Source organism: Enhydra lutris, unplaced genomic scaffold (assembly GCF_002288905.1).
Source record: "Enhydra lutris kenyoni isolate GAN:26980312 unplaced genomic scaffold, ASM228890v2 scaffoldscaffold38, whole genome shotgun sequence".
NCBI classification, from domain to species: domain Eukaryota; kingdom Metazoa; phylum Chordata; class Mammalia; order Carnivora; family Mustelidae; genus Enhydra; species Enhydra lutris.
In genome coordinates this window covers 4055867-4080839 of record NW_019154122.1, presented here as the reverse complement: position 1 = coordinate 4080839, position 24973 = coordinate 4055867, and the positions used below count along the sequence as shown (strand labels likewise).

At 59.3% G+C, this 24973-nt stretch overlaps 2 protein-coding genes across 2 annotated transcripts in view; one reads left to right on the top strand and one right to left on the bottom strand.

Moving 5' to 3' along the window:
- Window positions 1-706: 706 nt before the first annotated feature.
- Window positions 707-9326, top strand: LOC111154825 (low density lipoprotein receptor class A domain containing 2). The gene is made up of 6 exons (XM_022514750.1): window positions 707-761; window positions 2732-3175; window positions 6966-7097; window positions 8076-8222; window positions 8373-8563; window positions 9237-9326. Exons 1-6 carry the CDS (start codon window positions 707-709, stop codon window positions 9324-9326), a joined length of 1059 nt encoding a protein of 352 aa, XP_022370458.1.
- LOC111154824 (heparan sulfate proteoglycan 2) overlaps window positions 8952-24973 on the bottom strand; it is a 99022-nt gene continuing 83000 nt past the window's right edge. Inside the window, exons 66-97 of the mRNA XM_022514749.1 lie at window positions 24550-24691; window positions 24141-24292; window positions 23614-23755; window positions 23358-23498; window positions 22932-23066; window positions 22520-22701; window positions 21896-22091; window positions 21459-21638; window positions 20885-21145; window positions 20501-20705; window positions 19862-19959; window positions 19214-19480; window positions 18601-18710; window positions 18252-18399; window positions 18046-18162; window positions 17292-17403; window positions 16454-16598; window positions 16246-16345; window positions 15981-16090; window positions 15749-15857; window positions 15160-15258; window positions 14564-14785; window positions 14056-14300; window positions 13547-13718; window positions 13310-13432; window positions 13150-13206; window positions 11481-11556; window positions 11312-11390; window positions 11109-11179; window positions 10844-10927; window positions 10348-10451; window positions 8952-10211 (exon numbers count right to left, since the gene is read on the bottom strand). Of these exons, the coding sequence (XP_022370457.1) occupies window positions 10039-10211; window positions 10348-10451; window positions 10844-10927; window positions 11109-11179; window positions 11312-11390; window positions 11481-11556; window positions 13150-13206; window positions 13310-13432; window positions 13547-13718; window positions 14056-14300; window positions 14564-14785; window positions 15160-15258; window positions 15749-15857; window positions 15981-16090; window positions 16246-16345; window positions 16454-16598; window positions 17292-17403; window positions 18046-18162; window positions 18252-18399; window positions 18601-18710; window positions 19214-19480; window positions 19862-19959; window positions 20501-20705; window positions 20885-21145; window positions 21459-21638; window positions 21896-22091; window positions 22520-22701; window positions 22932-23066; window positions 23358-23498; window positions 23614-23755; window positions 24141-24292; window positions 24550-24691 (4557 nt within the window). The 3' untranslated portion in view covers window positions 8952-10038. The remainder of the gene's footprint in view (window positions 10212-10347; window positions 10452-10843; window positions 10928-11108; window positions 11180-11311; window positions 11391-11480; window positions 11557-13149; window positions 13207-13309; window positions 13433-13546; window positions 13719-14055; window positions 14301-14563; window positions 14786-15159; window positions 15259-15748; window positions 15858-15980; window positions 16091-16245; window positions 16346-16453; window positions 16599-17291; window positions 17404-18045; window positions 18163-18251; window positions 18400-18600; window positions 18711-19213; window positions 19481-19861; window positions 19960-20500; window positions 20706-20884; window positions 21146-21458; window positions 21639-21895; window positions 22092-22519; window positions 22702-22931; window positions 23067-23357; window positions 23499-23613; window positions 23756-24140; window positions 24293-24549; window positions 24692-24973) is intronic.

Here is a 24973-nt window from a genome sequence, read left to right as displayed (position 1 = left end):
GATACCTGTAAGCCAAGTTATTTGAGCGAGTGCTGAAGTAATATATTTGGGGAGATGTGACTGAGTGACAAGGAAGGAAAGCACCAGTTCACACTGAGAGGTGGTCTGAGAAATGTGGTCCAAGGGGGTGACGTGTGACCCCAAACCTGAATGACCTGAAGAAGCCAGCCATGGAATGCTATGGGAGAAGAGCACTTCACATGGAGGGAACTGTGAGTGCAAAAGTCCTGGGGTAGGGCCTCCTCGTCCAGCACTACTATGCCACTTGCTGCCTCTGTAGGGCCCTCAGAGCCGCCCTTTGACGTGCTGGGCCTCCATCAAGCTCAGCCCCAATTTATCCAGAGCTCAGCAGCTCTCTGAGGCTGTGGGCGCCCGTCCCAGAAGCCTTGTGGGTGAACCGGATCTGAGGTTCCTGGTTCCTATCTGGCAGGGGGTGAGTGGCTATCTTCCCCGCCTACTTTCCCCAGGCTCCAGCCTCAGCCCCAAATATCCATGGCAACCTTAGATACAATCCTGATCTGAAGAAGGATCTGGAACACAAAGATCACTATAAAGAGACCAGAGGGCTGATGGACTTACCTCCCCTTGCTCCTTGTGTCCTGCCACACTGTCTGCCAGGCCCCCCCCCCAGTCTCCCCAAAGACCCCAAACTGAGGATCCTGCAAGTCTGCCCCGTTGCTGGGCACGGCAGGGCCTGGATGGAGGTATGTCTGGGGCAGCTGCCCCAAAGGCTGCACTGGCTGTGTCTGCTCTGGAAACAGGTGAGCCTGAGGGGGCTCAGCTGGGGTGGGCAGGGGAGTCAGGTCCTCCCACCCTTAGAGACCATATCCTCATGATAGGCTGGGACCCCTTGACTTGGAGGAGGCTGGAAAGTCTTGTGCCTGGTCTTGTTTGGTACCCCAAACTCCTCTGGGAGGCTGGAGCTCCAAGTCACCCAGAAATAGGGGTCTGGAGTGTGTATGGGGAAGGGGGCAGTGGACAACAACAACTGTGAACTTTGGGGTCAGACAGTCTGTGTTCACACTCTCAGTGACATCATGGCTTCACCTCTCCGGTTCTGGTTCTGCACCAGCAAAGTGGGAACAAGGGCCCTTGCTCCTTAAGGGACTATTATTACTATGCATATAAGATGAGATAAATGTGTAAGACATTTAGCTCCGGGCACATAAAAGGTGCTCAACTCATTCACTCTCCAAGGCTCCCTCTTTCACCGTTGGCCTTTAGGGCAGGTGCTGGCTTTACTAGATCTGCGAAGATTTGAGACAATGCTCCCACATCCAGAGCCCTGATAGTGAATTTCTTCCCCAAAGACCCACATCCCGGCTGGTCCTTAACACCTACTGGTGTCCCTACTATACACCAGAAAAGCCACCTCCTCTTTTCCATCCTTACAAAAATCAGAGTTAGTTTGATTTTTTTTTTTAAGATTTTATTTATTTATTTGACAGGCAGAGATCACAAGTAGGCAGAGAGAGAGAGAGAGAGAGAGAGAGAGAGAGGTGGAAGCAGACTCCCTGCTGAGCAGAGAGCCCAATGCGGGGCTCGATCCCAGGACCCTGGGACCATGACCTGAGCCGAAGGCAGAGGCTTTAACCCACTGAGCCACCCAGGCGCCCCAGAGCTAGTTTGATTATTTGCACATTATCTCATTCAGTCCTCGCAACAACTCTGTAGTAGTGAGGATGTTTTGGGATGTAAGTAACAGATACCAAACTAACAAGAGTTTAACCCATAAGGACATTTGCTATTTCATTCAAGAAGAGTGGCCACAGATGATTCCAGAAATGGTTAATTTAGCAGCTCCACCATGCTGACGTTTTCCATGATTCTCATGACCTTATCCTTGCAAAATGGCTGCTACGGCCCTGGCCCTTGCATCCTCAGACAACTGCTTTCAGTTTTGTTTTTTTTTTTGTTGTTGTTGTTTTTTTTTGTTTTTAAACCAGAGAGGAAAACCTTTTCCAAAAGCCCTCAGCAAACCTCTTCAATCTCATTGGCCAGAATCAGGTCCCATGCCAATCCCTAAACCCCGCAAATTGAATTAGGATTACAAAGCTTGGTTTAGGCCAATGACCAGGAGACAACCTGGTAGGTTGCTCACTGACAGCTGAGAGATATTAGGGTTCTTTTCCAAAGAGCAACAGGGAAAGGCTGGCGTAGGCAGAGGCCCAGTTGAGTCTACCCCTCCTGGGATAAGGTACTAATAATAGCTAACGCTTCTGTGACACTCATTAAATGCACAGCACTGTCCTGAGCGCTGAACCCTTACCTGCCCACAGTCCTCTAGTTTCAATTCCAAAATATGAGAAACTCCGAAAGCCAAAACTCCTTCTTAACTAATGTACGGGCGACACTTGACTTGAACTGATAGGAGGCTGTTTTTTGTCTTTGTCTTGCTTAGGGTTATGTCAGCAGACTTGCTCTAGAAAATATGTTTGATCATGGAGGGCTGCAACATAATCTCCTGTATTACCTACCTTATCTTTCTAAAAATCTGGAAAATTCTGAAACGTATTCCAGAGCTTTTGAATAAGAGATTGAGGACCTGAATTAGATTACTCAACCATTTGAGTAATTAAATTACTCAAAATTCTGAGATTGGGCAATTATTCCATTTTGTTGATGAAAAAACTGAGGCTCAGAGAGGGTGAGTGACTTATCTGGGGGTCACACAGCGGGCAGCACTCGGAACCGGGCCGCGCGGTTCCAGGGTTTGTACTTTTCCCTGCAGCCAACCTGGTGGACCTCTGCGGGCAGACGTGGCAGGGGGCCGGGCTGCTGCTGCACTCGCACTCCGCCTCGCGCAGGTTCTACTTCGTGGCCCCGGACACCGACTGCTGGCTCTGGATGCGGGCGGCGGCCGCCGGCGACAGGATTCGATTCCAGTTCCGCTTCTTCCTGGTCTACGGCTTGGCCGGGGCGGCGGGGGCGCCCCCAATGTCCCCGGCGTCCAACGCCTCCTCCCCGGCGCCGGCCGACCGGTGCGCCCCCGGGTCCTACCTGCAGTTCTACGAGGGCCCGCCGGGGGCGCCGCGGCCCCTGGGGGCCCCTCTCTGCGGCCTGACCATCCCGGCGGCGGTGGCGTCCTCCGGGACCTTCCTGGGCCTCCGCCTGCTCACCAGAGGCCGCCAGCCCCGCGTGGACTTCGTGGGCGATGCCACCTCTTTCCGGCTGGGTGGGTGGGGGCTGTTGGCCGGGACCGGGGGCCCCAAGTCGGGGCAGCTGCGGGCCTGGGGTCACCGGTGTGGCACCTGCAGCGCGGAGGATGGAGGCGGCTGCTGGGGCCTGGATGCGGTTGGGGCAAGGGGACTGTCAGCGGGCTGAGCGCGCTCCCGGGGGGAGGGGGAGGGGGGAAGGGGTCATTTCAGACCCCCGGAGTCTACCCAGTAAATTTGACAGGGCCGCGATGGCAGTCCCCCTACCAGCCCCTACCAGCCGCCGACGTACGCCCGCACACACTCACCCATTCCGAACTCCCACGCACTCCCACACCTGACACCCAGTACCCACACGCACCCTGCACACTCATTCACACGGCCCCCCACTCACACACCTCACGCCTCAACACCCGTGCACGCTACGTACCCCATATACCCTGCACACTCATTCACACCACCCCACACGGTCACACCCAACCCCCTGCTCACACACCCTGCACAGTCATTCACACGACTCCCTCACACACCTCACACCCAACACCTACACTCACTGTACTCAACCCTCATGGCCTACACACTCATTCACCATATATACTCACACACTCACCTGTTCACAACTCCCTCTCCCACACCATTCCTACACTCCCACACCTCACATCCAACACCACTCACACACCCACGCTCACACGATGGACCCCATACTCACACACCTCACGCCTCAACACCCCCCCCACACGGCACACACCCCCACACACCCTGCACACTCATTCACATGACCCACACTCACACCCCTCGTACCCCAACACCCTCATTCATACACTGCACACTCATTCACACAACCCCACACGCACAAACCTCACATCCCAACACCCACACTCACACACACTGTGTATGTGCATACAACCCAGAAGTCTGCGCTCATTTACACAACTCACCCACCCACGTGCCTCGCACACTGTGACACACAAGCCGCGTATGTCCCATACCGCACACTCCCACACAGTATACGTCACACACCTCCTACACATACAGCACCACGTTGCACACTTAGATACACCTTACACACTCTCAAGTTCACACACGGCTCTTCTGTCCTGGCTCAGCCCTTCAGAGGGTTGCAGAGGGGCGGAGTGAGGACCCTCGGGGCTGTCAGCGACAGTAAGGAAGGGGAACTCACAGTAGTTAATAGTCACTTGGTACGCACTGCCTTTGCCCTTCGCGAGCCGATGTGTCTGGGCCTCCCGGCCGCACCACACCTGTCTCCTCGTTCTCCTGTTTCTGAGTGGGAAACAGGCTCAGGGAGGCTAGGAAAAGTACCCAGGCCTCCCCGCTCAAAAGCGGCGCAGCTGGGTTTCAGCAGCTAGAGCACGTCCTCTTGTTCAAAGTGAGTTCAAGGCTTTAGCCCCCCCCAGGCTCCCCCAGGACTGGAGACACTCCCGTGTGTCCCAGCAGAGGCTGTGTCCGGTGATGGCGAGTAGACGAGCTGCCCAAACCCGTAAGACTCCAAAAGCACAGAGAAACTTTAGTGCCCATGCTGGCAAGATATCCAGGCTGGGGATTCAAACGTGGGAGTGCGAGGCACTTTGAGACTCAGACAGCCCACGCAGGCTCACCGGGAGCTAGACTTCAAGGTGCCAGGCCCTGGGCGGCCCGTTTTTTTTTTTTTTTTTTTTTAAAGATTTTATTTATTTATATGACAGAGAGAGAGAAATCACAAGTAGACAGAGAGACAGGCAGAGAGAGAGGGGGAAACAGGCTCCCCGCCAAGCAGAAAGCCCGACGCGGGGCTCGATCCCAGGACCCTGACACCATGACCCGAGCCGAAGGCAGAGGCCCAACCCACTTAGCCACCCAAGAGCCCCATGGACGGCCCTTTAACACCGAGTTGGTCCACCAGAGCCCCCAGGGCCGTCTCATGGCCTCTTTAGACAAGGCCCACCTTCTTCTCCCCTGGCCTAGTGCCCAGTCTGAATTTTGAATTTTATTTATTTATTTATTTATTTATTTTTGAGCGAGAGAGGGAGGAAGAGTGTTTGTGTGTGACCAAGAGCAGGGGTGGGAAGCAGGGGCAGGGAGAGAATCTTAAGCGGGCCCCAGGCCCAGCATGAAGCCTGTTGTAGGGCTCGATCTCACGACCCTGAGATCATGACCTGAGCCGAAATCAACAGTTGGACGCTTCACTGACTGAGCCACCCAGGCCCCCCTGAATTTTGGATTTTAGATTCTTTCCCTCTTCCCCCTTAGTCTTTGGCTCTAGGAGGAACTATAGGAAATTTGGACTCTAAATCCTTAGGGCCAAGGTGGTGGCCTTGGGGTCTCCCAGGCTTCCATACGGCTTCCATAGGCTGCAGCAGGCCCAGGGGCCTGTGATGTGTTGCACACAGCGCTCACTGGGTGATGGAGAATTAACCCCTCCCTCCGTACCCTCCCCCTCTCTCCCCGTGGCCTTGCCGGCTTGCAAGTGCAGCTGTTAGCCAGAGCCAGGGATGCTGCTGGCGTCTGTGTTCGTTAGCATGGACTCCCGAAAGGAGGCAGTGGTGAAGCCCTATCATAGTTCTGGCTTCCTTAGATCAATTTTGTCACTTGAATGAAGAAAGGTTCATTTCACATCATTAGGCCACACACGCAGTCCCCGTCACTCACACCTGCAGGCACAGGCTGCCTGGTTCGTGCACACACGCCTACACAGACACTCACACGTGACTGCCCATACACAACCACACCACTGTTTGTGTTTTGTGTCACATTCACCCTTACATCTCCATACCTGTTATGTAGTCTTCATTTTCATTTGTAGACAAAAGAAACCCGACTCAAGTTGGTTTAGCCAAAGGAGAATGGGGAGGGACTCCTGTAACTGGGGTATTGAGGTGTTGGTTCAGGTAGAGCTGGATCCAGCAGTTCAAGTAATGGCCCCTGGGCTCTGTGTCCTTGTTCTCTGTCTTTGCATTGTGGGAATCTGCTTGGCCTCCCTCTCAGGCAGCTTCTCTTTCTATCTGGCAATAAGATGATCCCGCAGCTCCAAACCCACGGTCACCATTATAGGTCTAACCTCAACAAAATAGAGAGCGAGCATCTTTTCTTATGGTTCTAGCAAGAGGGCCAGTGCCAAATCTGAGTAGTCATGTGGGCTATATGTCCATTTCTGTAGCCAGGAAATGGAATGCTCTGATTCCCATGCCCACCCCTGAGCCAGGGTGTTGGGCAGCCCCCCGAACCAGCTTTTCTTCACAGAATGGGATGCTGGGTAAGTCAGCCTCTCTGCACACTGACATCATGGTAGGGGAGATGGGCCATTAACAAATAACCAAATGAATCCATGTTCTGCCGAGGTGAGGAGGGCTGCAGAGGGATGGAAATCAGGACAAGGAGGACCAGAGTGCTGGGGGAGGGTGGCATTCATGAGTGTGGGACTGGATTCCTCATTTGCTGCTTTGATACAAGCTGTGTAGCCTTGGCCAAGTGACCTGAACTCTCTGTGCCTGTCTTCTGATCTCTGAAATGGGAGTAGGAACAGTGTTTATCGTGTAGGGTTATTGTGAGAACTTCAGGAGCTGGGTGTGGGTGAAGTGCTGAGAGCCATGCCCAGCATCAGACAGGAATCAGTAAATGTCAGCCATCGGCATCATCTTGAGGACCATACACCTGTCTCCCGTGAAACACCCACCTATGCTTTCATCTGCACGCACACAGAAGCAGCTCTCTGTGGCTCGCAACTCCCATGTTCCCTCACTATAGGGCTAAGCATCCCTGTGCATCAGGGGTTGGCTCAGGGTCCTCATCTCATGCCTCCCCTCCTGGCCCCAGGAGCCTGCGGTGCCTACTTCCGCTGTCGGAATGGCAGGTGCGTGCCCCCAAGCCTGGTGTGCGATTGCTGGGGCATGGACAACTGTGGCGATAGTAGTGACCAGGCTTCCTGGCCACCAGCCAACTGCAGAGGTCAGTGATGGGTGTGGCCTAGGCCCTGCTGAGCTGCTAGGAGGGAAACTGGGGTGACTTCCCTTCCCTGGGGCAGGACCTCAGTGTGGAGACTGGGGGCAGGGGCATGGCAGGAGTGGGGAACCTGTGTAGGCTGGACTATCTGAGAATCAGAGCAAGTTAGAGCCGGAATGATGCTGGAAGTGATCTAATCCAGCCGCTTCCAAATGGTATTTCAGTGGTGGAAGCTTTTCCTAAGTGGAATTTTGCAGAGGACCAAGGGGAAGAGATGCTCTATTTAACAGGACATGGAGGCCCAGACCCTGGCTGACTGATGTCCCATTAAGGGACATCAACTTGAGTTGAATCTTCAAGACTTACTTTGGAAACCATTGTCCAGTCTGACTCCCATGTTTTATGTATGGGGAAACTGAGGCCTAGGGAAGGAAAAATGTCTTGCCCAAGGTCATAGAGTCAGGGAGTAGCATGACCAGGAATGACATCTGTGGATAGGGGGACCAAAACAGGGCACCCAGGAAGCTCCTTCCTGGGAATCCAAGATGCCACATCTGCAAACAGGGCTGCCATGTATGGTTCAACAGGTTGTTTACTGCAAATTAAACACCTGGCTGTAGGTGCTGATAAACCTAACCTTTTGGAGTTGTCCTAAACTAAGTGAAATACCACAGGTAAAGAGCCCAGTGCCCAGCACGGTGCTTGGTGCCCAGAGAATGCTCAGTACAGACACTTCTTCCTTCTTGAGAAGTAGTCCCATTTGTAACCCTGGGCGCTGGAGCTGGGCAGTGTGAGCTCAAGTCCTCCCCTAGTACTTCCTGCTCTGGGACCTGGGCAAGCAACTTAACCTCTCCAGGCCTCACTTTCCTTATATGAAATGGAAATACTGATAGTAACAAACTCAGACAGGTTTGGGGAGGCTTTAGTGAGCCCAAGTCAAGCCCTGGAAAGTTCTGTGTGTTCCTCTATTATTTCCTGCTGCAGGTCCCCCTCTGGTGCCCAGCCAGGCAGGAGGTACCGATGGCCCTGTGTCCCAGACCCTGACACTCCCCTCAGCTTTCAGTTCTGCAGGAACCCTCCAGATGGCCGCTCAGAGGACACCCATCACAGGCCGGGGCCCTGAACAGCAGGGTACAACAGCTCCTCTGGGAGGTAGATGGCTCTTGCTTCCCACCTGCTTCCACTCCTCCCACCAAGGTCACACTTATCCCTCCCCATGTGACAGGGACAGGGCAACAGGCCTAGGGTGCGGCCTGAGTGGCTTTCCTTTTCTTTCTGCAGGTTCCTGGCTCCGAGGTGTGGCGCTGGTCTCCTCGCTGGTCCTAGCCTCTGCTGGCCTCCTCGTGGGCCTCCTCTGGTGCTGTTGCTACTCCCACTGGCGGGCCTGGGGGGCTGGTGCCCAGGGCCTCTGCCCCAGCTGCACCATCTGTTACACGTATCCTGGCCAGGTGACTCCTGGGGGCCGCAGCCAAGTGGGCTGTGGCCTTCCAGGATCAGGGAGGACATCCCTAGAGGCTGTAGCTTTGGAAACAGGAGCCTGGGCTCTGGGGTCAGACAGACTTAGGGCTCTACCCCATCGCCAGGAGGGCCACCAGACCTTGGGCACGTCACAAAAGCCTCAGACTCAGTTTGCTCCTCTCCTGCCTTGTGGGTGTCGTGAGGGACATGGAGCTAACCAGCCCTGTCACTCGGGTGGCCGCTGGCACCCTGCTGAATCTGGGAAGGGCGGGGTCAGGGGCCTCGCTCCCCCGCAGCTGCCTTTCTTCACTCCCAGAACTCACCTGCCCGTCTTTGCCCATCCCCGGCCCCCTCTCGGGTTCCACTGAGTCAAGCCCCAGTCAGGGGCGCAGGAGGCAGCTCTGGCGGGGATAGCACCGTTTATTAAGAAAGATCAAGACAAAGACCACAGGAGGGTCCCTTCTAGGACACAGAGGCCAGGCGTCCTGACCCCACATCTGCGGGCTGCTGGTGGGGAGGTCACGTGCCCCCAGCTGGGCCCTCAGGCTCCCACAGATGGGCCAGGGCTGTCATGTCCCCTTCCTGTCCCTCCCAGTCATGAGTCCTGGCATCCCCCACCCAAGGCACTAACTCTTTTCAACCACCAATGCCCTCCTCCCCCCATGTCCCCTGGGCCTTCACTTCCAGATCAGTGGGGGGATATGGCCTGGTGTGGGCGGGGAGACCCTCTCAGTGCTGGGCTCTGCCTGGATCAGCTCCTGGGAAGAGCTGGGGTAGAGTTTCCCTTGCTGCCCCTAAGGGGCAGGGGCCCTGGGCCAGGTGTTGGGGGGCAGGGGTGGGGTGGGGGGCTGCAGGCCAGGAGGGCTCAGTGGGAGGCGGATGCTACCAGGGGCAGGTGGCCCGACTGGCTAGGCAGAAGTGAAAGGGGCTGGGACATGGGCTGGTGGGGGTGGGATTGGGGGAGGTGGCCTGCCCAGGGGTGAGCTGCCTTTTGTTCCACAGTTGGCACTAAAGAGCTTTCCCCACCCAGAGGAGGGTGGCAAAGGCAATTGCGAGGCCCCCTGCTCCCCCCTGCTCCAGGGAGCTGGTGAGGCACCAGGCTGTGGGCCGTGGTTGGCTCTTGTAGGACTGAGGGCTGCCGGAGTGCGGTGGGACGGGGACAGCCCAGCTCTGTGGGGGGAGGGGCTCTCCAGCGGCGGTGACAGTTCTGAGCCCACTGGGCTACTGCGTCTGACCCCCAGTCCTGGCAGCCGTCTGAGGCACTGGCTCTCATCCGACCTGCCCTACCTACCAGCCCGCGGCTCGGCCCAGGGGTGCTGGTGCTGGGGATGGCATGCTTGCCCTCCAGTCCAGCCCAGGGCAGTAGCAGCAAAGCGTGGCGTTGCCTCAGTTTCTTACAAAATAGTCATAATAATAATATTAATAATAATATACTCGACGTCGTGGGGCGGGGACGCTGCCCGGGAGTCCGTGTGGGCCAGTCAGCCGCCTATGAGGGGCAGGGACGGGTGCTGGCACCAGCCTGGGCACGGTGCTGCAGGTCCAGAGGCTGTGGCGGTGGTGCGCCGGGCCGGGCCGAGTGCAGCACCAGGTTCTTGATGCAGCCGGTGACGCCCGAGGAGAAGCGGCCCCCAGTCAGCGTGGTCACATCGGGGGCTCCGCCTGCAGGCACCGGGGGGGGACGGGGCATGTCAGCTCCTGCAGCCTAGCATGTCCTAGCTCCGTGGGGCCCCCATTCCTTCCCTGGTCCCGGGGAGGGCACCCGAGGCCTGTACCGGGGTCCAAGCCTGGGACTTACCGATATAGATGCTGCCCTTGGTGTTGACGGCCACGTTAGGGCCTGGCGACTGGCCGCTGACCAGCTCCTCACCATCCACCTGGATAGAGCCTCTCCGGCCTTCTCTGTTGGTGGAACGGGGGTGGGGCCCTCATCACCAGTTCCAAGGGGCCCCTCCCTTTGCCACAAAGATGCCAGACAGGAAGGCCTGCCTGTGCTTGGAGCTCTTTCCTTCCATCACTGGATGAGATCTGGCCCCACAAACACAGCTTCCTGGCACCTCTCTCAGCTGTCACCTGTCCCCTCGGGTGTCTGCCCTCCCTCCGGCCCCCCACCACTGCCATGGTATTCTGTCCCGCTCTGAAGTCTGTGTTTAGGCTGGTGGGCTCTCCGCCCGCCTAGGCTTCAAGTTCTCTCCCAGAGCTCAAAGCCTGCCTCCCTGAACACGGCAGACAGCATCCTGTCCTACCCCAGAACTCTGCGCCCTTCACCCCAGGGCCTGGGGGGCCTTTCTTACCGCAGGGCGGTCACCCGATGCCACTCGCCATCATCAATGGGGTCCTCAGAGACCAGGCGGGCCTCCCCACTGCCCAGCTGGTAGCTGCAGTCACACAGGGCCAAGACAGTGAGAGCCGGGCCAGATGGGGCTGCTTTGGGGGGCTGGGGTCCCGGGAGGGCTGCAGCTTCTCGTGGGAGGAGCCATGGCACCAAGCAGAGGGGAAGCCCCCGAAGGGGTACGGGGGTCCAGGGAGGGGAAGGAAGGGGCAGGTGCCCGGACCCACCTGAAGACAAGGTGTCCATCCTGAAGCCCAAGACTGATGAAATCCTTGCCGCGGCCGGCGTCTCCCATGTCCTGCCAGGGAAGCACAGGGTCGCTGGGGTTCCCTGTCTAGAGAGCCGGGGCCCCTGCTGCCGTGGCCTCCACCCTCCTCTCTCTCACCAGGGGGCTGGCGACCCTGAGACCAGGCTGGACGCCCACACTCACCACGCCCTGCCAGAGCAGGAGGCCATTGGCTGTGCTGGTCCGAACTTCCAGCTCGATGGTCTCCGGGACCTCAGGCAGGCTGGGAGTGGAGGAGGCGGGTGAGGGGGAAGAAGCTGCAGATTCCTGCTCCCCTCCCTGAACCCACTGGTTCCCCCGGCACCTGTCTCACCTCCTGGAGAAGATGCGGCCAGGGAAGGCGAGGAAGCCATCATCGTGGAAATAGGCTCCATACTGTCCAGGGGCATCTGCAGGAGGATGTGGGGACGGTGAGGCCCCTGCTCGCCTGTATGGGGCAGCCACCGTGCTGGATTCTGGACCCCCACCTTCACTCCAACGTGTCCTACTATGGGGGCCCTGAGCCTGCAGTCTCCAGAGACCCCAGGGGGCTCTGGACACAGGTCAGGGGCCTGTGAACTTGGACAGAGAGATACTGGGGCTTGACGTTCACTCCTCACTGAAATGGAGTTGTTCCTTCTGTTATGCATGTGGGCAGCAAACCCAAGGGGCCGTAGCAGGACTTATGATTTGTCACTAATACATTATCGGAAAATTTTAAATATTTTGAGAACTTTATCTCAGTACAGTGGGTTTCCTCTGAAATCCTATGTATTTTATTTTATGTAGTCAGTAGGGTCCAGATAGGGTGACCAACCACTGTCCCTATTTGCTGAGTCCTGTCCTGGTTTTAGTTCCTGAAGTTCACATCCCGAGAGATCCCTCAGCCCTGAGCAAACCAGGAGAGCTGGTCACCTAGGTCCCTGGCACATAGAAGTTTCAGAACCCTTGTGTTCCCTCTCTCTTACGGAGGGGAAGACAGGCTGGGGGTGGGTGTGAGCAACCTGCCCAGAAAGTGGGAAGCCAGCATGGCCACCCAGACCTTTAGGCCCCAGTGTACATACTGGGTGTGGTTCCAGCATCCCCAGCCCTACCTGCTCAGACCCATCTTCAGGCCAGTGCTGGTCCCTGTGGGCCTACAAGGGTAGGGGGCACTTGGCCACCATCCACCCAAAGATGTGAACAGTGAACATTTCCTAAGCACCTACTGTGTGCCAGCTGCAAACACACTTTCATTTAAAAGGATCCTTACAACAGTCCTGCGGCGTAGACATAACGTTAATAAAAGCTAACACTCTGTACCCACTGTCGACCAGACGGTGTTCTAGGCATTTTGAGCACATTAAATAATTGTATCCTGACATAAACTTTTATCCAACCCTTGTGGAAGGATGTCACTCCTCTTTATTTTACACATAAGGAAACTGAGGCACAGAAGGGTAAGTGACTCACCCACGGGAACGCAGCTAGTAGTTGGCAGGGCTAGGATTTCAATCCAGAGCCCATGTTCTTAGCCGCTCTACCACTACTGTCTCCTATCACATTAGTGAGAAGGAAGAAGATGGCTATATACAAAGCAGTGAGCCCAGCATCCCTGAAAGTTTAATAAACACTGATTTTTTGATCACTGCTTTTAAATAGCCTGTGGAATTCTTGAGAAGGCAGGTCTTGCCTTGTTCATCGTGTATTTCCTGCCACAAGGGCAAGGATGGGCACAAAAGAGTTTGACAGGATGTGTGAATGTAGAGGAGGAAACTGAGGTCAGAGTGGCTCAAGGACCCACCCTGGGCGGCCTCGCCAGCTCAACTAGCCCGAAGTACAGGGCGTGCTCCAGCTCTGTGTTGCTGGACTCTTCTTTGTTCCCTCACTCTGAGCCCAATGAGCCTCTCGCGTGGCCTTGTCCTGCTCACAGGCCAGAAGCAAGAGTGTGGGCTCCTTGGGAGAGGGGCTGACACGGGAAGCCAGGGAGGAGACAAGCCTCTCTGGCCTCAGGTAGTACGTACCGTTGCCCCCGCTGCCTTCCAGATGCCACTCGGACTCTGCCGTGCCTTGTCCAGGGCCTATGAAGAGAGGCAGGTGCGGTCAGCAGGCACAGACACCATGGGGCCTGTGTGTTGCCCCCAGGGCCCCAAGTGGGAGGTAGGGAGAAGCCGGGACAGTTACCTTGTTGGCAGTGGGGCCCAGAGAAGCCGGGGGGACAGAGGCAGCGGGTGCCCTGGCAGGTGCCCCCGTGTAGACAGGGCTCACGGAGCCGGCAGGGGTTCTCCTCGTGCTCACACAGGTCTCCTGCGGGCCAGGGCGCCATGAGCGGGTGTGGGCCAAGGCAGCTGCCCCTCCTCTCTGCACCTTCCCCCCATCCCCCCACCAGCCGGGGCCAGGGTCAGGGGTGGGCTCGCACACCTTTGAAGCCGTCTGCACACAGGCACTGGAACTCGTACTCTCCAGCTGGCATGCACGTGCCGCCGTTCCGGCAAGGCTGGCGCTCACACGGGGAGCTGCTGTAGCACTGCCCGACGCCCCGACTGCCCAGGAAGCTGTAGGTGAGGTCCAGCCGCTTCCCATTCACGGACACCTGTGGCACAGGGACGCTGAGGGGCTCTGGGCATGCCAGGGGCAGAGGCCAGGCTGCCCAGCGTAGGGTAGCTGGGAACCCAAGTGGGAATATGGTGTTAATGGGGGGTTGTAGCACAGGCAACGGAGGAACCTAAGCTGAAGGCCTCTTGTGCGCCAGGGACATCCAGCAGGGTGGTCACTCCTCAAAGGAATGACCCGCTGCACAGAGAAAGGAACTGAGGCTGGCAGGGAAGTGCCCAGGCTTGCTGTGGGGTCGGGGGTTGGGGGGAGCTCGCCTGCACCCTTTCCTCCCCTCCCCTCTCCTCCCCTGCGGGCCCCTGGAGGCTGCTGCTCACCTCGCCCACGCAACCACGGAAGTGAGTGCTAACGTTGGTGGCTGGGGGCAGCCGCACGGAGGGCTCCACGCCCCCGAGGTAGAGGAGTGTGTGCAGGTTGAGGCCCTGGCTCTTGCCCGGTGAGGAGCGCAGCACGGGGGGTCTGCTGTTCACGCGCAAGCTGCCGTCCTTGTTCAGACGCTCGGCGGACACTCGGTGCCAGTGGCCCAGGGCCAGTGGCTCGGGGCTCCGCAGCACGGCCAGCCCTGGTGGGGGGATGCCAGATGGGGATGGCGCCCACAGAGGGTCCCTCCTGCCCACTCCATACAGTACTTGAGCGGACAGGACGTTCCAAGAGGAACCTGACAGAGGGCTAGGGGACTTGCCCAAACTCCCATGTGAAGAACGGATGTCACTGAACAGGGTACTCGGGTCGGTACTCCTCCAGCCCTCCTTAGGGCATCGGGAGCCGAGGGGGGTGCACAGCTCGGTGCCCAGGGCCCATCTGCCCTTGGTGTCCGGCGCTCACCTGACCCTAACTCGTAGCGGAACTCCAGGTGGCCGCCGACCATCGCCAGGGACACAAAGTCCTCCACGGGCCCGCTCTTCCCCCCGCTGAACACCAGGATGCCGTCGGGTGCCAGTGGCTTGAACTCCACGTCCAGGCGCAGCTCGTGGTGTGTGTTGGTGAGTGCGGGCAGTGCCAGGTAGGAGCCAGTGCCCAACATGGAGGGGGTGGTCACTGTCACACCTGCGGCAGCCACAGCTCAGCCGGGGCCAGCGGGGGTCCCGGTGCCCCTGCCCGGCCCACTCCAGACCCCGGGGCTCAGGACCGGCTGGGTAATAGCTGCAGCCATACGGGAGTCCCTGCCCTTGGGCCCCACAGACCAGGCTGGAAGCGGGGGTGGGGGTGGGGTAGGGGGGTGGGGGAGTGGGGCGTGGCATTTACAGACCCTCCTGGGAGGGATTCAGGCTGGGTAGAGGTTTAGCCTGGTGACTTTGAGGCCCTCTGGCTCTGGACTCATGTTATCATCCACAGGGCTCTTTGTGACCTCCGAGTGTCCCTGCCCAGCTTCACCCCTCCATCCCGGGCTCCCCCAGGGACTCAGGTCTAGCTCCACTCACCTTCTTCACACCTCAACCCTGAGCGGCCCAGGTGGCAGCGGCAGGTGTAGCCTCGGCCATCAGGCCGGTTCACACAGGTGGCATCTGGCCCACAGGCCTCTGGGGGACAGAGGGACCAGCAAGAAGGACACTGAGGTGGCCTGGGAGAACTGCATCAGGAGACTGGGCAGGAGGAATGGATGACAGCAGGGTAGGGGGCACCAAGGAGGCTTGGTGGGGGACAGCACAGGAGGGAAATGCAGGAGTGATGGGGTAATGGCGTGGGGCGCTGGGTATCCGGGAGGCAGGTCATGGCGACTTTGGTGAGAGTTGGGAAGGAGACAGGTACCTGGGCTGTTGGGGGTGCCCGGCAGCAGTGACAGGGGTAGGACGAGTAGCTGGGCACTGGGGTCAGGGGTGAGAACTCGGGGAGCAGAGTGGGTGTTAGGGTGGCAGGGATGGAAGTCAGTAGCTGTGAGGAGAGGCGAGCACTTGGGTAAGTGACAGAGTGAGCTAAGTAGGGTCAGCAGTGGGGTGGGGGGGACGGAGGAGCAGCTACGGGCAGAGACGAGCACTGGGGCGACAGTGACCGGAAGGGTGGGTCACACACCTGGGTGGCAGTGCAGGGCCTGGGAGTGCTCACAGCGGCTCCCGGTGAAGCCAGCCGGGCAGATGCACACGTAGCTGCTGCTCTCTGAATCCTGACATTGGCCCCCGTTCTGTGAAGCCACCCCAGAAGTCAGGCAGAGAACCCCCTGGCTCTCCCCTACTTCCCAGGGGGGCCATCCGGGTGGAGGGGCAGTGGTCGGGGGCAGTGAGGGGCACATGTGTTGTAGGGTTACCTGGCACGGCCGGTCCCGACAGGTGGGGCAGTGGGAGATGCCGTGCGCGGTAAGGTTGAGGTCGTGGAACACGATCTCCTCGCCCTGGATGCGCAGCTCCCGGACACAGCCTGGGTGGTGAGGGGCCACGATGAGGACAGCGGAGGGTGCCAGGAGGCCTGCCCAGCCCACAGCCCACACCCCGCGGCGCTCCCAGACTCCCCATGGGCTCTGCCAGCCGGCCTGCCGAGGCTCGGCCAGGCATGGAGGCAGGGTGGGGGCTCACCTATGAAGCCGCTGCTCAGCCCCGCCTTGGGGATGGCATCGTAGTCGGGGTAGCCGCCCAGGTAGAGCTCCTCGTTTAGGTCCAGACCCTGGAACTTGCCCTGGGGAGTGGAGAAGCCCGGATGGCAGACAGAGGCTGGGCAGAGGTGGGGAGGGGGCTAGAAGTGGGGGGGGGGGGGGGGGGGGGGGGCGGCGCGGTGGGGCCTCACCTGAGAGGTCCCGTTGACTGGGGCCAGGCTACCCACGATCAAGGAGCCCTGGGTAAGGCTGCGCAGCAGGGTCACGGTGTGGAACTGACCCAGCGCCAGCGGCGTGGGGTGGCGGATGGTGGCCATGCCCGAGCCTGCGTCAAACCTGCTCCCCAGGGTGGGGCCGGGGTGGGAGAGAGCATACAGGGCTGGTCAGAAGGGCCGGGCAGGGGGCCCAGCCTGGGGAGAGGCGATGTCACTGCTTCCTGCAGTTCTGATCTAGTTCCTGTCCCTGCCTTGTCCTCCCCCCATCACCCACCCCCAGCTCATCCCAACCCTGTCGCTTCCTCAGATCCTTTCCTCCCCAACACACCCCCCATCCCTAGAGCTTACCCAGAGCAGCCCCGGGGCGCTAACTGCCCTTAGCTCTGTGGCCCTGGGGATCACCTTGCTGCTTTCCCTCTTTATGGCTACTCTTCCCCAGCCAAAGTTATCTATTCCCCCAAGGGCAGAACTCGATCTGTCTGTATCAGCGCCTGGCACAGAACAGGTGTCCAGCAAATAGTTTTTGAGCGAATGAACGAATGAGTCCTGGTCTGCAGAGGTCCTACTCAGCAAAGACGCGCCCAGCACCACTGAGCATCTCAGCCGGAGTTTTGTGCGAGTCTAGGTGGCTTCCTCCCACGGCGGGCTGACACACAGTGCCCGCTCCGGCAGATCAGGCGGTCACCGAGGGTAACGGCCGCGCCTCCTCCATCCTCCTTCATTCAGCTCAGTCCAGGGGTGTGTGTCTGACTGAAGCCCCGCAGTCCGGTCCCCAGCCCCCTTCCCTTGTAAATGGGAAGGGCGAAGGTCTCACCGGAACTCGGGCCTTCCCCCGACGAGGCCGAAGGAGATGAAGTCAGGCTGCCTGTTGGCCAGGTTGGTGGGGCTCCCTGGGATCTGCTTCTGGCCATTGTACAGCAGCATCCCTGGGGTGGGGGAGGGCACAGCTGTGTCGGGGCCTCCCACCAGCCACAGGCTCCCTGGCCGCCCAGCCCCAAATGTGAGTGACCGCAGCCGGGGAGCGTTCACACTCCAGCTCCCGTCCCTCCCTCCACACGCCCTGCACAGCCAGGGCCTTCTCACGGTCTCTGGATGCCCCTACAGAGGACTGGCTCAGAGGGCCTAAAGACACAGAATTTGCTTCACTCACACCAGAGGGCCTACCTGAAGAAAGGCAGGGAGGCAGAGACTCACCGGAGTAGAGGAGGAGGCCTGGACAGTGAAAGTCAGAGAGCCGTAGGAGATGGAGAGAGAGAGAGAGAGAGAAAGAGAAAGAGGAAAGGGAAGGCTGAGAGATGGAGACAAAGGACGGAAGGAGGAGGACAGAATGAATAGAAAGCTGGGACAGGAGGCTGTGTGTGGTTGTGCCCATCAGAGGTGGGAGGTACTGCGGAGTGGGGCAGAGAGACAGGAGGAGGCACAAGGGAGGGCCCAGAAGGCCGACCTGGGGGTTGCAGGACAGAGGGAGCTAAGGGAGCTGGGTAGGACCGGGGGGTCACGAAGGCTCAGATAGTGGCGGGGGTTATTCTAGGAGATCCCTACCTCACGGCAGCCCCTCTCTGGCTTACCATCAGCTGAGTCGGGCCGGAAGGTGATCTTGATCTCGAATTTCCTGTAGGCGTCTTTGATGGTGGGCAGCGGCAGGAAGGAGTGGGGGGTCTGCGTGAAGTAGGGCACCACCCGCTCTGTGGGCAGAGAACAAGGCTAGAACCACACCCCCCAGGCAGCGGGCAGGGCGACTGCTGAGTCTGGAGTCTGGAAGGTGTCGTCTTACCTGGCACCTGCAGGTGGGCAAAGGCTTTAACCTTGCCCTGGCGGTTAGTGGCCGTGCAGACGTAGGTGCCTGCGTCCTGAGGTCGGACGGAGGGCAGCACCAGCATGTTGTTTTCCAGGCGGCTGTCAGGCGGCAGGTTCCCATCCAGCTGCAAACACACCCACAGTCCAGAGCCGGGCCTTGGCCCACCCCTCCGCATGGCCTGCCTCCCATCGTGCCGCAGGCCCACCCTTGAACACTGAGCATGAGCTCTGTGCCGAGCCCGGGCCAGGTCCTGGGGGCACCGAGATGATGAAGACCCAGCCCCAGTGCCTCAGGTATGCCCACTGTGCCCCTGCCAGGCACGTACCTTGCTCCAGGTGATGTCAGGGGTGGGGTAGCCAGAGGCCATGCAGGGGAAGGCGGCTGCAGAACCAGCAGGCACGCGGACCTCTGGAGGTGTTGAGATCTGGGGCAAGGCTAGGAGTGGGAAGGAGACACCAGCCATCAACGTGATGACAGCCACTATTTGAGAGCCCAGGCCGTGTCCTGACTCGTTCTATCCTCACACTGGCCCTGAAGGGAGACACTCCGTCCCCAGGTCATAGATGGGGCTCCCTGCTGGTTGCACACATGGAACGGGGCAGTCGGGGCTCAGGAACGGGTCCATCGGACTCCGCAGCCTGAGACACTTCAACACACCCCGGGGGAACGCTGTGCCGCCCCCCCACGGCTGTCAGTCTGGGGGCAGGTCATGGGGGTTGGGGTGCAAAGGAGCTGCTTTTGAAGACACAGAAGCGTGTCGGCCCTGCATTCTCTGTTCTTTCGCACTCTCGTGTGTCTGTTTTGTGTTTAGGTCGTCTCTGCCATCAGACTGGGCTGTGGGGCTCCGTCATCAGAGCAGGTGCCCTAGTGGATGACGGCTACGTGTCCGCTTTCCTGGTGATGCCCCCGTCCCCGCGGAGGTCCCTGCTGGCCTTCACCTTGCACGAGCAGCAGCACGTGGGACTGGGTGGTGCCGGCGGCGTTGGTGGCGGTGCAGCGATACTGGCCTGCGTCGGCCAGCTCCACGTGGGCGATCCTCACGATGCCTCCGCTCTGCACGATGCCCGGCCGCAGGCGCCCCCCGACTTTGCTCCACGTCACCTGAGGCTTGGGGTCACCCAGGGCCAGGCACTCGAACTCCACGGCGTGGCCAACCACCACGGTCTGCACGGAGGTCCGGATGTTGATGAGCACCGAAGGCAGAGCTGGGGAGGAGGGAAGTGGAGGCAGAGTGAGGCCAGCCTGCCAGGACATGAGCCCTAGGACATGAGCCCGGAGCCCCCAGTGTCCGTGTGCTTTCTTGTGCATTTGCTCCTGAACACTCGCACTTGTCTACAGGTTCCCTCACTTGAGTGTCTGCTGTCCTTCTGCATTGGTTGGTCTGAGCCCCCACTCGCTGCCCCCATCTTCTTTCTTCCTCCCTCCCCTGCAGTATCTGTCAGGTCCCCTGTGCTGTGCTGGACACAAGATAGCATCGAGTAAATCTCTTTATTCATAGACATTGAAGGGGCTTCCTGGGGAACACAGTCCCTGGGCCCTCATCTCTGTCTCCTGCCCTTAGGAGGGGCCCAAAGGCACCACCCTACCTTGGACAATCAGCTGGGCACTGGCCTGGGCCTGTCCCCAAGGTCCATGGGCCTGGCAAACATATGTCCCTTGGCAGCTCTGGTCCAAGTTCTGGATTCTGTAAAGAAAAAATCATAAGACATCAGCGAGTATAAACAACTGACAAGAATGCTTTGCAATGGCACAGAAGTTCAAAGCCATCAGAGATTAGTACTCGCTGTGAGCTTCTGGTCTCCCACTAACTTCATGAGGTAGGTAAGTAGTAGGGTAGGGCAGGAACACAGACCCACGTCACCACACCCATCCTAGGCCAAGACCATGGTCAGATCTCAAGATCTCACACAGGTACAGAGCAGCAGAGCTGAGACCTGGGTCATGTGTATGTATCCAGCCTCGGAGCCTGTCCCCTCTCCCCTACACTACTAATCAGGATATAAACATGAGCCAGTATTTACCGAAGGCCTTTCACGTGCCTTAGATAATCTCATGTGGTCTCATATAAGCCGTTGTATGCGTGAGAACATTTGGGCTCAGAGAGTGGAAGAGATTTGCCCAAGGACACGGTTTCATGCTGAGCCCCACAGGACGGGTATACCAACAGCCCCCGTGCACCTTGGGCTGGGGGGCTCAAGCTCAGTCTAGCCTACCCCCCGGCTCACCGGAGCACTCCATCGTGCACACTGTGGCCAGGAGGCAGCTGACCCCCTTCCTTGATCCAACGGAGCTGGGTGCCCCGGTCAGCGGGCACGGCACAGTGGAACTCAACGCTGGCACCTATGCTCTTGGTCTCCAGCTGAGGTGTGACTTGAACCATGGGCGTGGATCCTGCTGGGATGGCAGTGGCCGGGACAGAGCCAGAGGAGCCTGTGGGGACATGTATGAGGTTCTGTGTGTATGTGTGTGTGTGAGAGAAAGAGAGGGAGAGAGAGAGAAATGTCCCTGATGCCTCCCGCTCCCAGGATCCAGAAAACCCCCATCTTAGCACGTAAGGAATGTTCTTCTCCTAGAAGCCCTTCTGCCCTGCCCGAGCCAGGGCTGCTCACCTTGAACAAGCACGTGGGTGAAAGCCTCTGCCGAGCCCACCTTGTTGGTGACCTGGCAACGGTAGCGACCTGAGTCCTCGGGGGCTGTGGGCTCAAAGCGCAGCATCTCGTTCCTGGCGGTCACCCTTCCGGGGAGGCTGCCACCCACGCGACTCCACTGGAAGCTGAGCGGGGGTGTCCCATGAGCCAGGCACTGGAGCTGCAGTGTCTCCCCTGCCCGCACCGAAGCGTGCTCCGGGACCGTGGTGGCGTATGGTGGGCCTGGGGGCGGGGGGACACAGAGGTCAGGGCAGGGAAGAGCAGTGGTCAGGGTGGGAGCAGCTGTCAGACACAGGTGTCCTGCCAAAGGATCAGGAAGCTGAATGGTCTGTAGCAGAGGCCTGGGGATGAGGGAAGCAAGGATGCCAGGAGGGGAGGTGGGTCTCAGATAAGGGCAGGCTCTGGGGGGCTGCGGGGCACGGGGCCCTCTGCACGGCACTCCTGGGGTTGTTCCCAGGATGTAGTCCAGCTTGGGGGCTCAGACCTCCATGCAAGGCAGAGAAGGTATCCCAAGGAGGGCGGGCGAGTGCCTTACTCTCCACGTGCAGGGCGATGGTGGCCTCGGCGTGGCCGGCAGGGCTGGTAGCATTGCAGATGTACTGGCCTGAGTCCTGCTGGGCTACGCGGGGGATGATGAGTGTGTCACCTTCCAGTCGGTGCTGCCAGGGCAGCGGGGAGCGCAGCTTGGACCAGTGGATGGTGGGTGTAGGGCTGCCTGCAGAGTGGAGTGAAAGACCACAGAGGTCACTGGGCTACCCTGGGGATGAGCCGGGCACGAGACTGGTGAGGCAGCGACCAGGTGGTCTCATCCCTTCATGGGGGTCCTTGAGTGGGCACCTCAGCCATCACTGGGTGGTGCCAGCAGCGAAGTCCCCTCCCTGGGTACATTAGCAACTTCAGATCTCACGTCTACCATTCAGGCCCCAGGGCTATACTGCTCTGCCTGCCCCGGGTGCCAGCCCCCGTCCACACCTGTGGCTGAGCAGCGAAGGGTGGCTGTGTGTCCAGCCTCTATGGTCAGCTCGGCTTCTTCAACTTGGACCTGGGGGGCCCCTGGGGCCACGACGCCTGTGTCCACGATCACCTCCACCCGCTTCTGTGCTGTGCCCAGTGCATTCTGAGCCAGGCATACGTAGGTGCCTGCATCTGATGGTTTAGCCGATGAGATCTGGAAGAAAGCAAGGATGCTGGGTAAGTGGGCACGGATAGGCACCTGGGCATTAGCCCCCAGGTCTGGCTTGCCTTTCCCGCTTCCCTCCGCTGTCAGGTCTCCTGTTTGGCTGCTTGAGGGCTCCTACTCAAGACATCCAGCCCATTAGTCTGCCCAACCACTTGTCCATCAACCCACCTGCCCAGCCCCCATCTCCCCCACCATTCACTTACCACACATCCATCCATCCGACCGTCTGCCCACCCATCCCCCCTTCCACCCACCTATCTATCCCCCTCTTCATCCCTTCATCTGTTCGTTTACCCATCCACCTACCTATGCAGCCAACCACCCACTCACCCATCTACCCATCTACCCACCCACCCACCCGTCCAACCATCCTTCTAGCCGTTCCTTCTTCCCTCCCAGGGGAACACTTGCCTCACCTGCAACACTGTGTGGCTGTCCACGACCCCATACAGCCGCTGCTCCACGTTGGTGGGGGCACCAATCCGGGTCCAGCGAGCTGAAGAACGGGGCTCCCCAGCGCTGACACATTCCAGGGTGACGGACTTGCCTGTTTTCACCCGCACGGGGCCCTCGGGGAGCACAGACACAGTAGGGGGCCCTACCCAGAGGAACGACATTGCTAACACACATGCGGGGCTCTGCCCGTCACGACCCGTTTCAGTAACTGCCCAGTGGGGACTCTTCTGCATCAACGTGGAAACCGAGGCCGAGAGAGAGAATGGCCAAGACGGAGGTGTTGGCTAGAGGCAGAATTGAAACTTGGAGGTCCTGAGCTCAGAATCAGGGCTGGAAACAGGAGGCAGAGCCCACCAGACTGATGCTGCTCACCGTGCACACTGAGGTTCACGACACTCTGGGCCACGCCGTAGGCATTGGAGGCCACGCAGCGGTAAGCACCGTGGTTGCTGGGCCGGGTGCCCACAATGGTGATGATGGAGCCGTTGGGGCTGATGTGGACATTGTCTGTGGAGTTGGCATGGGGCAAGGTATGGTCAGTGAGGCTGTCCTTGTGCCTCTGTGATGACAGTGGGTGTAACTTGGCCCCACATTCCCAACCCCTCCAGCCTAGCTCACAGGGTCCCAGGTGGCAGATGGGAGTCCCTGGAGACTCCCGGGTTCAGCCCCCTCCCCATGCACATGGGAGACAGTGAGGCCCCAGAGGGGAGGGGCCTCCTCAGCCTTGGCCCCACCCACAGCAGTGATCCCACCTTCCCAGTGGCCTCTAGGATCCTGCCCGCATCCCTACCAGCTCACCCTCCAGTTCTTGGTTCCGGGTTCTCCACTCCAGGCTGATGGGAGCTGCCCCGTCGTGGATGAGGCATTTGAAGCTGGCATCTTGTCCCTGCTGCACAGTGCTGCTGGGCGGGTCGACAGAGATGACAGGGCTCCTGAGGCCTGCGGGATGAGGCAGGCAGGAGGCTGGGCACGGGCGGCCGGCTTGGCTGGGCACCCCTGCCTCAGCTCCACAGTCTCCCCTTGGGCCCTGGCCCGTGGCATCTGCCACACTCACGGTAGGAGGACCCTGCGCTGGGAGGGATGGTGACTGTGAAGGAAGCCTCCTGCTCAGGGCCGGAGCCACCAACAATGCGGCATACATACTCCCCGGAGTCAGCCGGAGAGACGCGGTGCAGCCGCAGCCGGGAGCCGTGGGTCTGGGAGCGAGGAGGGAACAGCCATCACGCCAAAATGCCTGGGGCCAGGCAAGTCCCCAAGCCCGCTGTGGCAGGGGCCAAGCTCTCCCTTGAGTCCCAGGAGCCCAGGGCCCCAGCTGGGAGGGAGGAGGGAGCTTCCTTTACCGACTCCCACATGTCCAAGCAGCTCACTTGACAGAGGAGGAAATGACCTTGGGGACAGCTCAGTGGCAGGGCCAGAACACCCAGGTCTCTTACTACCCCGTTGAGCAGCTCTGCTCCCCAAACTATGGTGTCCCCTGGGGTCCCAGAGGAGGCCAGGGCTCACACGAGGTTTGGGTGTGCAGAAAGCAAATGCAGGTCGAACCCAGCCTGCTCTGGAATGCTCCCCATCAGGCCCCTGTACCTGGTGCTGGGCAGGGAGGCTGCCCCCACGCTTGTACCACGTGACCTGGGCGTGGGCCTGCCCGGGTACCACGCAGTTCAAGTCCAGGGTCTGTCCTTCGGCCACGTGGGAGGAGGAGGCCTCGATGTAGATAGGCTGGGCCAGTCCTGGAGCTGTGGACACATCGGATGGGTGAGAAGGGTGAGGCTCCCGGGGACGAAGGCAGGGACTGAGGGTAGTGGCAGTGACAGGATGCCAGGGGCTCATGCTACCCAGACCCAGGGCTGGTCCCCCGTGGTTGGTGGGAGGAGCTGGAGGACCTTCACGGAGCAGAGAGCCAGAGCCCTGCTGGAGAAGCAGAGGAGAGCAAGGCCAGGAAGGGATTCCGTAAACCTGTGTCCCAGCATCACCCACTGCTCCTGTCACTCACCAGGAATGGGGCCCGGGCTGGAGGCCTCAATTGTGACTCGGACAGAAGCCTCCAGGGTGCCTGAGCTGCTGGTCACTTGGCACGAGTACTCTCCAGAGTCAGCTGGGGACACCTGATTCAGCCTCAGCAGGGGTCCGTGGACCTGGCCAGCATCAGGGCAAGGGCAGGGAGAGTGAGCTGGGGGGCTGTCAGCCATGCCCTTCAGATGCCCAAGTCCTCTGCTATGTACACCCCAGGACCGTCACATAGAGTTGTGAAGGCCACATCCTGTGCAGGGTGACCCCCTGAGGCCTTAGTGTGGTGTACGTTGATGACTTTTTTGTGGTAAGAAAAAGTCTAACGTTCTGAGTAACAGGTGCCTTTTCTTAATTGCACTCAGGTGCTGGGAGGCCGGAGGTGGCTCTGCTGTGCCCAGCCTGTTCTT